At 36.4% G+C, this 16,480-nt stretch overlaps 1 protein-coding gene across 12 annotated transcripts in view; it reads left to right on the plus strand.

The window, feature by feature from the left end:
- EYA4 (EYA transcriptional coactivator and phosphatase 4) overlaps positions 1-16,480 on the plus strand; it is a 306,307-nt gene that overhangs the window by 277,566 nt on the left and 12,261 nt on the right. For 7 of the 12 annotated variants that reach the window (XM_043888021.1, XM_043888020.1, XM_043888023.1 and 4 more), the window contains 6 exons: positions 1,931-2,020; positions 7,979-8,037; positions 8,145-8,305; positions 10,830-10,944; positions 12,869-12,990; positions 15,281-15,381. In XM_043888021.1, the coding sequence (XP_043743956.1) occupies positions 1,931-2,020; positions 7,979-8,037; positions 8,145-8,305; positions 10,830-10,944; positions 12,869-12,990; positions 15,281-15,381 (648 nt within the window). Of the gene's footprint in view, positions 1-1,930; positions 2,021-7,978; positions 8,038-8,144; positions 8,306-10,829; positions 10,945-12,868; positions 12,991-15,280; positions 15,382-15,419; positions 15,521-16,480 lie in introns of all 12 variants that reach the window. The other 5 variants (XM_043888029.1, XM_043888022.1, XM_043888024.1 and 2 more) reach the window with 1 other exon arrangement.

Below are 16,480 nucleotides of genomic sequence, written 5' to 3' on the forward strand. Positions count from 1 at the left end.
AAAGGCTACCCATTCCAGTATTCTGGCCTGGAGAATTCCATGGACTCTACAGTCCATGGGGTCACAGAGTCGGACACGACTGGGTGACTTTCACTGTCACTTTGGGTGTGTGGGTGTGTGGAGCACTTGGGTGCTCCAAATGATCCTGTTACTGGAAGAAAGATGAATTTAGCAGTAGAGTAATACTGACCGGAGGACACAGTACCAAGATGCCATCAAGTATGTGAACAATGAATCTCTGTTTTTGAGAAGAGAGAATGTCTAGCTATGAAATCCACAGAAATCTCCAAGAAAGAGACAAAAGCAGTTATAATATTATGTTGACACCCAACATGATTGTCTTCTCTTTGTCTTCTCCCACATCAAGTCTTAGCTTTGCTCAACATCTCAGTGACCTCTTTCCTTCTAAGCACTCAATTCCTGTTCTGTAGGTTTTCATCACTACAGAATAGGAGAATAACACTTCAAATATGCGTACACGCTAAGGTCTCCCCCCACAAAGCATATTAGAAGTAAAAGGGAAAAGAATGATTCTTGGTGTATAGGTGTGGAATGAAGAGAGTCTTCTGCTTGCTAAGTAGAGTAAGCTTGGGAGTCTATATGAACAATGCTTGTCCTGACCTGGGTTGTATATTCTTATCATAAAATACACTGAACTTAGCATTATATTTCCCCCAGTTTAAATACATTTCTTGAAATGCCATTTATTAGATCATTGAAAACACAAGTGTGGTTCTCTGTCCTCAGATCCCTACAATCTGGCTCCTAGCCCAGCCACTCAACCCAAATCAGCCTCCAAGGTCTTCCAAAATAACTTCTCAGCCAAAACCAATAGTATCCTCTAGACTTGTCAGCTGCATCTGAAACCATTTTCTTCTCCCTGCTAACACCCATTCTGGTCTCAGATTCTGAAGATTCCAGGCTTTCTATTTTCTCATCTCCAGAGTCACATCCAGAGCAGTCCTCCTTTAGAGATCATTCCAAGTTTGAAATTTTAAACACAAGGTTTGTGCATGAATTATTGCCCTAGCTCCAGCCCTAAACTCTCCTCACTTTTTAAAATAAAGTTTCACACCTCTGTGCCAGGCTTTCAACTGTAATTAATTGTGGTAAAGTACCAACTCCGGTTTTCGTTCTCAGCTCCTTGCTGCTCTACAATCTCTTGGTTTCTGTAAACAAAAATTAAGTCACTTTGACTTTTTGCTAATCTCCTTACTTTCATTAAACTTCTAGATGTATGTATTTTATTTTTATACATTTATATATTACATTTGCTGTATTAATGTTTCTTAGCCATCCTCTACCCTTCCTTCTTCATCCCTAGTCAAATGCAGGTGAGATCATACTTTATAAAGATTCAGATAAATATTGTCTGTTGATCAAAATGCAATTAGTAATGAAGGTGTGGTCCCATCAGTCTCTACCAGCTTTTCCTATCCCACTGCAGACAGCATTGCCAACTCAGGTCCTACAAACATCCAATAAATCTACCTTTCTCTCTCTTTTCCACTTCTTGGTTGTCGTTCTTAAAAGGATGTCCTTTACTCTCTTTAACAGATCCGCTCCATTCTTCAGTGGGGAATTACCTTTCTCCAAAGGACTTTCTGTGGAGTATTAGTAAACTCCTATGGACCAGCTTGCTTCCTTCCTCCTCTTCTCATGAATATATTGCTTTATGTGAAAGCATATCTAAGTCATCTTTCTGTGCATATCAATTTCTGTAAATTCACAGATATATCAGTATGTCTAGCATATTTTAGATAACACTTTAGAAAGGCACCTTTTCTGTTAATCAGGAAAATCTTTTGCATTCTTAGGTTAAAAATCCCTACAGTCTCCCCATCCCCACAACCGTATGCACTTAAGATAATTTTCAGTAACCACAGTTATTATTAAAAATTACTTCACACTATGTGCATTTCCTTTTCAGGATCCCCCCATGGCTGTAACCCTTGGACTTCGAATGGAGGAAATGATTTTTAATCTTGCTGATACACACTTATTTTTTAATGATTTAGAGGTAAGAATTTTAAAAGATAAGAACAGTTGTATCCAACTATTAAAACATATCTTTCCTAGATATATGCAGATAACCTCGAAAAAAACTTGGAAAGATAGAAATGTAGCTCAAGAGAAAAGTAAAGTTTCTGTCAAGGGAGACATTGTGTATGCAAAATAAACAAAAGCTAAACTGTGTTCATGAAAGATATATATTTACTGGCATATACTGAGAAGAGAAATGTCTTCACAAAGGAAGTCTTGCCTTGCTGTCCCATACAGTACAGCCCTATCTGCTGCTGCTGGTGCTTTTAGTGTCTCAGCCACAATTCATTTTATCTTTGGAATCAGCATTAGCTTTTCCAGATTATTAACCAGGATGCAATTTAGGTTAATGACTGCACAATAGTCACAGATCCTGCTCCTAGTGCTATCATGGATCATTAAATTTTATAGATAATCTGAAACCTAATTCTAGTCATTAACATTCCCTATTTATTCCTCTTCTGGATAAAACCTTGCGAGACCTATTTATATAGTACTTCTGACCGGTTTGATTGCATTTATTTTCTCTTCCTAATTTATCTTTTCATTTCCAACCTTAAATGAAGAGAAAGTAAAAGCAGTAACAACAAACTGAAAGAACCCAAGAAAAATAGCCTCAGGATAGCTGAATAAGTACGGTAATAAGGTATATAATCTGAGTGCTAATGGTCTGAGTCATTAGGTATTTAGATGATGAAATTTGAAATAACAGACTAGCATGGGCACTGGGAAGAGATTCGCACAACTATACTGAAATAGACTTTTCTTTCTCTTTTTAAAATGGTCCATTCAAATTGATTCTTTATCTCCTGGTTTCACAGTGAAATTAAAGTGTTTATCTATAATCACAGTATGAATGAAGATGGAGATTATTATTACTGAATCTGCATCTTGTGTTTGACATTTCCACTAATTAGTTACCAACCTTTTGTAATAAATATGTTTATCATATAATTTTTGTAGAGAAGATACTGTAAGGTCCATCAACATAAAACTTGCATCTAACTTTGCCTGCTAAGTGGTAGAATTGGGATTTGAAACTTTAGAATCTACTGGGCTCCAAAACACGTACTCAGCCCCCATACTATGCTGAAATTAACAGATAGCTGAGAGGAAGATAAGCCAAGTTAGTCAGTGTCTTAAATAATTCTTTTTTTTTTAATTGACAAGGTCTTAAACCCAGTTTTAAGGCATCTCAAGTAAAAGATATGTTGTACAGCATATCCCATAAATGTATGGGCTGGAAATATGTGTAATAGCATTTTCTTTCTTATTCTTTCTTCATTGAGTCACTGTTTTTACTGGATAATAAAATTTTAAATTCTGTTTAGAGAGATTTTACTGTTTTCTTTAATAGACAGTATGAAAGATCAGTATTCTTGGGCAAGTCTTTCAGTTTTAGATAATAAGAAATAATAATCACCTCTCTAAAACCTGATATAAATTAACCTTGCTACTTATTTCTGTCTAATGTATAGAATGATTTTACATATACAGGATAATAGAAAACACACTTTAACCTTTTAGGAACTTGAATTTTTTATACATATATGGTGATAACATATAACTTGCTGGTATTTCTGTTGGGTAAAATGGATGAGTCTCATTCTGAAAAAGAATTCTTAAAATTATTATTCCTCTCAAATCTATGAAACACACACACAAAAGAGAAGTTTAACGTGATTTTACCCAAGGTTATAGCTTTATTTCATTTCAATTATTATTTTTTACTAGACGTAAATGAAATCAATGACCCTTTAGGGTTTTTAGTGGTACTTTTGAAACCAGATGGAATAAATTTACCACCCAACTTCTAATAGAACACTAAAGTGAGAATTTGAAAGTAGTGTATGATGAATTTAAATATACCTTTAGCAGTTTTGACATGAATATTGGCATATCAGAAATATGTGGTTGGCTCTTGTGCTTTAAGAATTTTTATTTTGGATTAGATACTGTATAAACTATATCTTTAAAATACTCAGCAGGATCTCTGGTAGAAATAGTAAATGAGAAAATATTGGTATTGACTTTCTCTTCTCTGATTATAACTTTTTAGTTGTGCTTTAGAATGTGATAAAAATTCCATTCAACTCAAAACCACTAAAACTTAATATCCAACAATAACTTACTGAATCAAAGAAATGATTTCGTCTCTGCATATGAATTGATTGAGTTCTCAGACAGGAAACACACACACATGTGCACACATCCAAGTGGCCCAGGGAAGCTCACAGGCTTATACTAACCTAAGTGAGATAAACAAATACTGAAACTGACAAAATCTATAGCTTTCAAAATCATTCGGTCCAGTTACATACATGCCCACTATCCTTCTAAGTTTGAAACTTTACTTTCTCCCAAGTTTTTATTTCAGTAAACCTCTTACAAGCAAACCTTGACATGAGCTTCATGACTGGTATTACTCTATGTCTACTTCTACTGACATAGAGTATGTTAAAGAGAATTAAAGAGAATGCCTTAAGAGAATAACTCCATATTTTGCTTATGTTTCCCCCCTCCTTGGGCATTTAATCTCTGGGGCTTCCTTTTTTTTAACCTAAAAATCTGTGTGCGACAAACCCTTCAATAGAGACTGCAACATGTATAGTAGCAGATGCTCTCTCAGAATTCCTTGAAAGATGCAAATTTAAATCCTCTTAATAGAAACTTCACTACATCTTTTCTAACTGTAGAGAAGGCAGATGCTCACTCTGCTGCCCAGAAGAAGTGGATGCTGTCCATTTAAATAATATGCTATTTCAGTTAAAATAGCTTCCAGAAGAGAAGGCACCAAGTTTGGGCTCACAAAAGTGAGAGAAGACATCTATGGATTATAACTGATAAAGATCAGTGACAACTTTGCAGTCACCTTCTAAGACCTTCTAAAATTAAAAAATTTAAGATTAGTGCCAGAATTATTCCAGATGTTCTCATTCTTACACTAAAGTTTGTTAAAGCCAAAGCATGAAACTCATTTTAGTATTTTAGGTTTTAGTCAAAATAATTCTTGTAAAATTCCTCTGAGTGAATGCTAATTGAAGAACAATTATTTAGATTTTTCTAAAAATGTAAGTGATTGAAGTTCAGGTTTCTTTCACTGGACTGTAATCCTCAGGCACGGATCCAGAGTCAACAAGCATAGTTAACTAGGCATAAATTTAAAGAAAAGTTCCATTTGGAAAAACCTCAAACATAACTTCAAATATGGAACTCACGGTCCAATAAGTTTGATATACTGATGTCCTCAAGAGTAAAAAATAAATTTGAGGGCAAAATGTACAAATTAATCATGTGAGTTAATACTTGAAGTGTCAGAGGAATTTCTCTAAAAATTAGATGAGAGAGTATTAGATAAAGAAATGACTTACAATTGCCAATGTAATTCATAAGAACCCCAATTTTTAATATCATTAGCTTATGGTAAAATTGTGGAAATTGTTTACATGATGAAAGATTTCAGAACCTCAATGGAATGAGCAGCTTTGCATGATCCCATTTCAATGGTGGTTTAATTTGGTCTTCATACTTAACAGGAATGTAACCAACTCAAGAAATAATTCTTGTCATCTAGAACTGCTTTGCTACCTCAGTATTCTGCAAGAACTTTTATTTCCAACTTTCATACTTCCTGGTTACATCTCACCCTTTCCTTTAAAGCCCAATCTAACAGCTATTATGGTTGGTGTGACGCTTTTCCCTGAGAATTTTCTGGAAACCTAAAGCCTTCTTGGGTTAAAGTTTGAGCTGTGCTCTTTTCAACAAATACTCAGTCAAAATGGGAAAGAACCTTTTTAAAATGCCTGTCCTGCAGCCTCAGCCCACACTCTGTTCTTTTGCTATTTCCTTCACTCTTGATATATCTTCTTCCAGCCCTTACCATCTAGAATATTTTACATCACCATAAACTTATGTCAGAACATTTAAATGATTGTGGTAATTCTGTCTTGAATTACATTTGTCTAGACATCTGCTATTTAGTCAACAAAGAATTGTTGAGTGATTGCATTGTGCCAGATTGTGCTTTAAATGTGGGTTTATCCAGGTGACCCAAACAGCCCCCTCAGGGAGCTTCTAGTCAGATTAACTGTTGAGGTCCTCCCTTATCTGTGAATGTATTTATTAAAAAGTTACTGAACCCATAATTTATGTTCCTCATGTGAATCTTTAAGATTAATTTACCTGGATTTTCAAATTATGTACTAAAATTGTATTGATTGAGGTACTCACTAAGTTTCATATTTTGAAAGAAGCCTGAGCCAGCTAATTTATCCTCACACTGCAACAGGATCTAATATATTCAGTGTAGAAAGCTGGAGATGAGATATTAAATGTTTCACTGTCAGATACTTCCAAGTCCTATAATAATTATAAATAGTAGCTGAAAAGTCTTTAGTATGGCATCTTATCTTCAAATGTAATGATTTTTTAGAATTGATTTTGAAAGATAAGCACTTAATATATATAGTCAGACTCTGTGAGTTTGACTGGAATAATTCGATGGGGAAAAATATGAGGTCTGGAAGACTAAACCATACTTATTCTGAAAGGGAAAAGTGAAAGTGAAGTCATTCAGTCATGTCCGACTCTTTGCGACCCCTTGGACTGTAGCCTTCCAGCCTCGTCTGTCCATGCGATTTTCCAGGCAAGAGTAGTGGAGTGGGTTGCTGTTTCCTTCTCCAGAGGATCTTCCCAACCCAGGATCGAACCCAGGTCTCCGGCACTGCAGGCAGACTCTTTACCGTCTGAGCCACCAGCGAAGTATTAGTAGATTCTCAGTGTTGAAATGCCTTAGCCAGATTCCACCTTTATATCATGTACTACTTCACTGGAGCTTTGCAGATTATTTGAAGATAGAAAAGGAGTCTTAGAACAGCAAAGAAGAATTGAATTCTTTTTGCAAAAAGTTGCCATTTGAGTATGCTACAACAGGTCAATTATGTGGATGTATATACCTAAAGTCTGTTTTCCTCTGAATTTGTAGCACATTGGAGATGGTAAATCTTCATTATTTCCCTTTTACTTGCAGTATTCTTTTCAGCTTAGGTTTAAAAACAAGCTATAAAAAGAAGAAGAAAAAATCCACCGGCTTCTATGGTTACTAGCTTTTTGCTGTATTGAAAGACCAGGACTTTTAAAATAACATCACCATGGTTCTTTCGTGGTATCACTCACCCAGCAAAAAAGCAGGAGTTCATAGAAATCTCACAGAGCGCCGTAATCATCAAGCCCCTCTGTTGCTGCTCAACAAATAATGCATAATAGTAACCACTGGGGTGAGGGTTAGTCACGCAGGCGTGTCTGACTCTTTTCAATCCCATGGACTGCAGCCCACCAGGCTCCTCTGTTCATAGGATTTTCCAGGCAAGGATACTGGAGTGGTTTGCCATTTCTTTCTCCAGTGGATCTTCCAGATCCAGGGATCAAACCCGGGTCTCCTGCACTGCAGGCAGATTCTTTACTGACTGAGCTACCAGGGAACACCACTGGGGTGTTCAGCCAAATAAGTTTTGAGTATCTTCAGGTTAGCTTTGCTTTCATATTTATGTGTGCATAACAGAAATGACTGGAAGTGATCTCCAATGATTATCTTTGGGGTAGCAAAGAGTCAGACATGACTGAGGATTAACGTAACATAATGGTGATTGTAAAGATTCTAAAGAAAATTCCTTATCTGTCATTTTAAGATTAAAATTAAGTTTTTATTTGTTCTAAAGAAACCCATATGCCCTGTGTCTTCAGGCTTTAAAGGCCCTTGTCTGGGTTTAGATCTTATAGGTTGGGAATAGTGCCATTTCCCAGCACGAGAGGGCGGGATGGGTGGGCAAATGCTGCCCTCTTCTGGCCGTAGCCTGATCAAGTGGAAAGACGGAAAAAGCTTCAAACATGGTGACTAGCCTTCTTTGAAAAACAACTCTTGCAATGTTTTTAACAGGAGTGTGATCAAGTTCACATAGATGATGTTTCCTCTGATGACAATGGGCAGGACTTAAGGTAAGCCAGGCCTTTCAGTATGCTCTTTCCTACAGAAATTCAGCTGTGAAGTTTTGCACATGTAATTATTTCTTTTATTTCTTTTTAATGTATTTTGGGTGTTGCAGTACCTACAGTTTTGCAACTGATGGCTTCCATGCAGCTGCAAGTAGTGCAAACCTTTGTTTGCCAACAGGTGTAAGAGGAGGGGTTGACTGGATGAGGAAGTTGGCTTTTCGTTACAGAAGAGTAAAAGAATTATACAACACCTACAAGAACAACGTGGGAGGTATGTGTGGCTTTTAACATTTAATAAAGGTACTGCAGATAGAGGTACAATTTGAACCACAGTTTCAAGTTTTGTATTATTAAGGATGATCCTTCTGTGAAATAAATTTATTTCACATGGACTCATGATGGGTGAGAGTAAGCCTGAATTTTTAGTTTCTTGGAGTTGGTGGGAAAAAATCTAACTGCACAATAAAGTGTACAGCAACTGTCAGATGACTTGGGATTTCTTTGTGCCCAGATGTTTGGTCAAGATTAATAGCAGGACATTTGTTTGGCCCTTCTTCAGCTGGGACACTCCCAGTGAAAACCAGACAGAGAAGAACTGGTGGAGGCCATGGAAAGAAGACCTGTCTAAAGACAAGAGACCCAGTCATTGAAACAGAGCTGCTAGCAGTCATTACCTTTCTGGAATCCTATCAGAAATAAACACAAGCAGTGCTTTATGTTGTTCCAAAGACATCGACTAAATTTATCCTTTCAAAAATTGCATATTATCTGTCAATATATCTTCGCCATATATATCATGGTTTTTAAGAGTTCAAATGTTCTGTGGGTAGTAACTAAACCATTTTATACTCATTCATAAATTACAGGTAATGTCAAAGCCTGTGATATCAAAACTAAGATCCTGGATGTGCTTCTTGGTATAAAAAACCTTAATGATCTCTGTTATTAGGATCAATTTTAGGTCACCAAAATCTTAGGGTGGGCAAATCCTAGGGATTAGTTATGAGGTCATTTAAGGTTCTTCTCCTAGGGCTTTTTGTTTGTTTCACTTTTTAAACAAAAAGAGAGATGATTGAGGAGTAAAAAACAGAATCTAAAATTGAAGAAGACAGTTAAATATATTTGTGAATGCTCTACATGTGTATGTTCACATATATGTCATAGGATACAATATAATAAATAAAATTTTCGTCTGTAGTGTATATTACACCATACAGGTCATGAGGGTGGGCTGTGTGTCTGTTGGTCTTGTATCCAGCACCTTGCTAGCTTGAAGCACATAATAGACGTTCAGTAGATATTCTATAACTTCAGGAGAACAAAAACATGTAAAACCATGGATAATAATAATGTTAAAACCAAAATGAAGCTTAGATATGGGTGTTCTTCATTTCCAAGTGAGAAACAGGCTATTGCAGTCTACTGACTTGGCCAGCGGTTTAGGCAGACAACTCAGAAACACAGGTTTCCTAATTCACTCTAACATTCTATGCAAGACATTTTTTGCAAAACCAAATAAATAGATATACTGTTTAAAAGGAATTGAGAGTAATAAGTTCAACTTTAAAATAAATATCCCTTTGGGAAATCTGAATTAACTTTTCTCATTAAAGCATGTCATTATTTCCCTCTTAAAAGGTATTATTCAGTTCAGTCGCTCAGTCGTGTCCGACTCTTTGTGACCTCATGAACCACAGCATGCCAGGCCTCCCTGTCCATCACCAACTCCTGGAGTTTACCCAAACTCGTTGAATTTACCCAAATCCATTGAGTCGGTGATGCCATCCAACCATCTCATCCTCTGTTGTCCCCTCCTCCTCCTGCCCTCAATCTTTATTATTATTAAAATTATATAAAAATTAACAAGCTTTCTAGTAAATAATCTTATAGCTGAAGAAGTTTAAACAATGAGATATGAGTTCATTTTGTGATATGTTAGCATCTCTTTATTGGAATAAAGACAAATGAGATTTGGTAGAAACTAGAAATTTTGATTTTAAAAATATCCACCTTAATATCCACCTATATATATGTACTCAGTATTCTGAAACAGGATTTAAATAAGAAACTCTATTATTTAGTCAATTTACATGTTCTTGTTTTATCATGAAAGCAAGAGCTTTCTCTATAAAATTAGCATAACTACTACTTTTCTTGTCCTAATACCATTGTAACATTCAGCCATCAACTGTAGTTCTGTCACAGGCTTTAGGATTTTCAAGTTCTCAACTCCTTTTTACAAAGCAAAGCATTTCTATTAGCTTCAGCATTAATATTAGAAACAAATTCTACAAAATTCTAAAGGTACATGTGGTAATGTCATTATTATTTCAAAGTGGTAATAGCTGTGATTTTTAAGAAAGTGAACATTTTCTGACAGTCACAGTATTTGGGATTCATATCTCTAGGCTGGTAGACCCTTATTTCCCCCACTAGACCTATTCTGTCGGTCTACTGGAGTGGGACCCGGGCAGGGGAGTCGTCAGGGTCCCTCCGGTGACTGGTGTCATCCGTGCCAGATTCTGGGATCAGTGAAGGCAGAGACTATGACCCTCCCTTCCCTGTTATATCCCTAGTTTTTAACCCAGACTGTTTGTTACATGTAGAAGTTGTTCAGTTTGTGGACTGAATGAATGGATAATCAACTCTGACGTGAAAGATCAGAGTTGATATAAGTCTCTATTTTTTATATAGGTGGGAATAAAAATTATCCATAGTAGTCAGAAGGGAGACCAGGCGAGGCATCCCTGCAAAATGTTGATCTCCTGACTCTGCCCTGCTTTTCTGTGTTGCAGGACTTCTTGGCCCCGCCAAGAGAGATGCATGGCTGCAGCTGAGGGCTGAGATCGAAGGTCTGACAGACTCCTGGCTAACAAATGCACTTAAATCTCTATCAATTATTAGTACGAGGTAAGCCGCATTGTTGCAGTTTCTGTATTATTGTATTGAAGATGTCCTTCTAGTAGTCTAGCATGTATCAAAATGTTTTAATTCGCAGACTTGTTTTAGAGGTTGAAGGGACCTAACACTTGTGTGTGTGGGGGGGGGGGGGGGTGGGATGGGGTATAGAGAATGGAGGTTGCTGCTTTTTATCCATTCCTCCTCATAACCCTTGATAAATCCCATGGGAATGTCATTTGACTTCCAAATTTTTTTTAAAAAACACTCTGTTGGTGGCAAAATACAGAAGATGGTGGCAAAAATACACATTGTTTATACAATCTGTGCATGTTTTTAAGTCTTTTAGGCCATTATAGATAATGTACATAATTTGAACACATCCAAAAAAGATGCAGAAAGCTCCTAAGTAACTTGTAACCTTTGTGTTGTTTGAACAGAACAGTGAAATGCTGACTTTTGTTAGTGTAGATAGGAGAATTGAGTAGACATAATGAGTTGTGTACGATGTGCCATAAATACTAATGAATAAAATAATATAAATCTGGAACATGATAGCTAAATTAGGGTGGGGAAGAATCTTTGTTCTGTCCTATTCCTTAGTTTTATTTCTGAATTGGAGGAATAAATAAAATTATGCTTAGCAAATGTGTGGAGGAATAAATAAAATTATGTTTAGCAAGTGTGCTTAGCAAAACAATTGTGCTTAGCAAAACAAAAATTCAGAGAAGAGCTAATATTTGGACTGGTTGAGTAAGATTCAGAGAAACCTTAACAAAGTGAAAGGAGAGTCTAGCATTCAGAACACAGAAGTGGACAGATGTGCCCCCAGCCCTGCTCGAGATGTTGAGCCGTGTGCTATGACCAGCCACTGCGTTGAGAGCAGGGAGGCTAAGTGGTCAGGGAGGGGCAGTAGATTCCTGGGTCAGGCTAGAAGCAGAACCGAGAACATTGCTCAGTTCGGGGCACCTCATTCCAACGGGGACTGTGGCATAAGTGGCCGGAAGTGTTTAAGCTGTGGAAACAACATACAAGGAACAGTCAGAGGGAGAGACCAAGGAGTTTCGTCTGAAGAAGAGTCATGAGTGGGACAAGGTTACCGATGTCAACTGCTTGAGATGTGGAGCGGGAAACAAGTTACATTTCTCTCTGCGTCTATGAAAGAGAGAGTTGGTCCCAATGAGTAGGAATCCTAGGAAGGGAGCTTCTGGCTCCATGGAGGAAGAATTGTCTAACAATTAAAGCTGTTTTAAGATGGGATTTGCTGCCTTGTGATCTCTGGGACGGTGACCTGGAAACCAAAAGTTAAGGAGGCTGGGATGTGAGGACTGCAGCCTGAAATCCTGTGTAAAATGCAGTAGAATCTGCTTTCATTGTTTTTAAAGAAGTCTCCTAGATAGTTAAAAACAAAGGTTATTACGCTGTTGTTTAGATGATCTCTGTGTTACCCAAAGTATATATAAATTATTTTTAAATACATGGGTATATTATATAAATAAATGTATGCATATGAAACATAAATGTATGTAAGTAAATAAATACATGAATAACAAAGAAAGGAAGGGGAAGAAGAAGTCATCACACAATGAGGGTTTTGAAATTTGTCATGAAATTTATCACGTAATCCACATCCTCACCTTATTGGTAAATTTCACAACATATATCAGAAAAGTAGATGTTGATGCCAATCGTTGCTGAATTATGTATCAGAGCAAAGGTGTGCGTATTTCCCTTCACTGCATTTTGGGATCTATTCCCAGCATCTGGCATCGTGCCCACTAGGTGCTAGGCACCATGAACAACCATTGAACATTGAAAGGTTGGGTTATCAGGGGGTGTTTATTATGGAGTTGAAAGATTGCAGTGATAATTTAAAATCTGCACTCATAGAAGTTATTATTAGAAAACAAATATGCCAATTTCCTCCCCATTTTAGGAGTAACTGCGTAAATGTCTTGGTAACAACAACCCAGCTGATCCCAGCGCTGGCGAAGGTTCTGCTCTATAGCTTAGGAGGTGCTTTTCCCATTGAGAATATTTACAGTGCAACTAAAATAGGTAAGAGAGTTATTTCTAACTGTGTGAAGTATGTTCAGATCTGTGTTTGGGGGATTTTCTTAATGTGTGTCTTCGCATGATTCCCTCTTTCATCCATTTTGCTATTAGAATATCAAACAAATTTGGTAGAGCGCAAATAACAAAGTTCTCTGCAACTGTTTAAGCATGTGTAAATTTTATGAAAGCTGTTGCCTATGAAATTCTGAACTCTGTATCTGACTCTTTATATATACATTTATATTATTTATTTGTATTCATTATGGCACACGTTATTTAAATAATATATAGTATCTTTAGCCATAGAGTTTAATATTTTAATAAATATGATATGTGGTATTATATCCTTGCATATTCAGTAATCTAGATCTAAGATAAGAATACCATTTTAGCATTATATGGGAGTATCAGATGAATTAAACTAGTATCCTTAATTCAAGAGAGAATAAGTTTCATGAATCAGAAAACACATTTGGAACATTCGCAGCATGTGAATGGCTGAAAATACACATTTCCCAAAACGTTCGGTAGCAATCAAAGAACTGCCACCTTGTTTATTTAGATCACAGCTATCTATGGAGCCATCTTTGACTTTAAGTGCCTTTCACAGGCGCTGAGACTTCTAATAAACTTTCAGAAACAAAACCTCATCAACTTCTGCCATCTTGAAAGAGTTAAAAGAAAACAACTCATGTATTCTGTTGTCTGTCAAGGAAATGCCTGGGGAAATAGATGGGTTGTATAATGTGCCTTGAAGGTCAACAAACTTGGGCTTTGGCAGCTTGACAAGGGTTCAGAATCCTAAAATCCCCGACCAAAAATAACCTCCCTGGGCCTTGCACAGTTCTGATATTGGCACAGGCAGAAAGAGCCCCCAGCTGCAGCTGTCTGGGGAGTATAGTTAAAGAGGGCCAAGCTTTCATAAATTCCTGGTTGTCCTGAGCATTACAATTCAGAGCCCTGATACAAATCCCATTCATTTTTTTGTTGTTTGTTTGTTTTTTAACACTTATCTTAATCCAATCATTTTTTCTCTTTTTTAGTTTTTTAATTATGAAAACATTTACAGGAGACTTGGAAAATACAAAACAAAGTTACATATGTTAATAGTTCCACTATGTATTATAACTTTTTAAGTAGATGAATTAAGATTTTTTTAGTTGGAGTTTCAATATAAAACTCTCAAAAATTGATAGCATGAATATACAGACAAGTAGAAAGATATAGTAGACCCGAGAAGTACCATGAGCCAGTTCAACATAAATAAGATTTATACAATTTTTCATATAATAATAAGATACAAATTCTATTCAAGTTCCCATAGACTATAAACTCAGAGACACTGGAATATATCCAAGGACATAAAACAAGTTGCAAAAACTTCATGGTCTAAGGATATTGAAATCATACACCATTCATTTTCATATAAATGTGTATATTTATGCTAGCAGGATTACTACATGGAACCTGATTTTGCTTTTTGATACATTAGTTTTACACAGATGTGAACATCTCCTCTAGTAAGGTCAACAGTCTTTCTTATTAAATAAGACTAAGTTGTTCCTTATATTTAATATGAAAAAAAATTTTTATTTTTCCCTTTAAGTCAGTACTTTTTGGAGTTTTGAACTCTCAGAGTAAGAAAAAAAAATGCAGAGGTAACCATGACAGCATGAACATACTGAGAAAGAAATTCAAAACATAATGCTAGTGTTTTAAAAACAAAGAACGTGTAGAAATCCGTGATGTTATTCCCGTAGTGCAGTCAGAGGATGCCAGTGTCCCCAGGACTGTGGCCCAGACAGCACCCTTAGTACAATTAATCTGAGCAAACTAGGTTCCAGCCACTTGAAGAAAGGAGTTGTTTTATCAAGGTAAACCCATATCTTAGTATTTCCTCTTTCATTCTAGGTGAACTTTCAATATTTCACAGTGATATTTTTAGCTGATTTGTCTATACTACTGAAGACAAACTATGTAAATAAATGTAAAAATGAATAGTTGCTTGTAAAGCTATTCTTGTATTCTTCAGGTAGAATGAAAGATACAAACAGGTTTCTTTGGGTCAGATGCTTAACCTTTCTGACATTTTTTGGAGTGTGGGACACATTTGTTTAATAATCAGTCTCAAGTAAAAATTTAGAATATTCAACCATATTTGTTGATTTCATAACCCAGAGTTTGCAAGCTAGTTTAAGTGATATATGTTCAAGAGAAAGTAACTTGACACTTTATGAATCTTTAAGTTAATGATTCCAATGGCTGGAAGAATAAGCAGTGCATTGTTTTTCAGGCAAGGAAAGCTGTTTTGAGCGTATAGTGTCCAGATTTGGCACTAACATAACTTATGTTGTGATTGGAGATGGCCGAGATGAGGAGCATGCCGCTAACCAGGTAACTTCACTCTGAACTTTATCTTGTTTATCTTCCAGGAAAAGAAAGTTGCTTTGAACGAATAATGCAAAGGTTTGGCAGAAAAGTAGTATATGTTGTAATTGGGGATGGTGTAGAAGAAGAACAGGCAGCAAAAAAGGTAACCTGTTTCAAACAATGTTGGTGTGATACTTCTAATGCAAGCTTTTTTGTTTGCATTCCTGTAGTTTGGCCCAATGGCAGCTTGACAAATGATTTAAATTTATAGATGCAAAGCAGTAAGAGCATGAGAAGGTCAATACTTACATTCAAATAAACCATTTGGAGTCTAGCATTTTTTTTTTTTTGCCTGAAACTTCACAGGAAATGTAAGAACATTTAGTTATATTTATCTGTGTGTATGTTTATGTGTGTGTGTGTATAATACACACAGATATAAGAAAGATGGGGCAAAAATAACCATTTTGAGCACATGAAATTCAACAAGATTAAAGATGCTTAACAAGCTCCATAGAAATCCATGTGAGTGGCTCAGTTCTTGCCCTTTGCCCATCCAGCCTCTGTGCCGTATGGAGCTGTGAGTACCGTGTCGCCACTGTGCCCCGTGATGATAAATGCTGATGATAGCTTTAATAGCTGAAGAAAAAACTCTTGCCAGAGAATTTAATAAATACTGTTGGAATGGGATATAGTATTCAAATCCTTTGGTGCCAACTTACTGTAGAGACTTAAAGGCAATGTACCTTTCATGTACATCTTCTAGAAGAGTATTACCTTTCTGGTAAATCCTTGGTACTTTCGTGAAGCCAAGCAGCTGGCTTTGAATATATTCAGAAGACCTCATAGACCCTAGGTATTTAAATCAGCCTTTTCATCTGGCCCATATTTCTAGAGAATCAGGGAAGTTAAAAAACCTTAAATGGTTGGTTCAACATCAACCATATCATTGGCTTAGCCCCAGATACCAGACAGTAAGTTAACCCAACATTGAGATCTACTGCTTTCTTCACTGATTGATGGCAAAATGTCATCTAGAGAGGATTAAACTGATGTAATTTATAAAACAGAGCAAAATGATGAATAAGTATTGTTAAACAATGACATATCAGCATGTATTGTT

The sequence above is a fragment of the Cervus elaphus genome, chromosome 26, assembly GCF_910594005.1.
Source record: "Cervus elaphus chromosome 26, mCerEla1.1, whole genome shotgun sequence".
Classification (NCBI taxonomy): domain Eukaryota; kingdom Metazoa; phylum Chordata; class Mammalia; order Artiodactyla; family Cervidae; genus Cervus; species Cervus elaphus.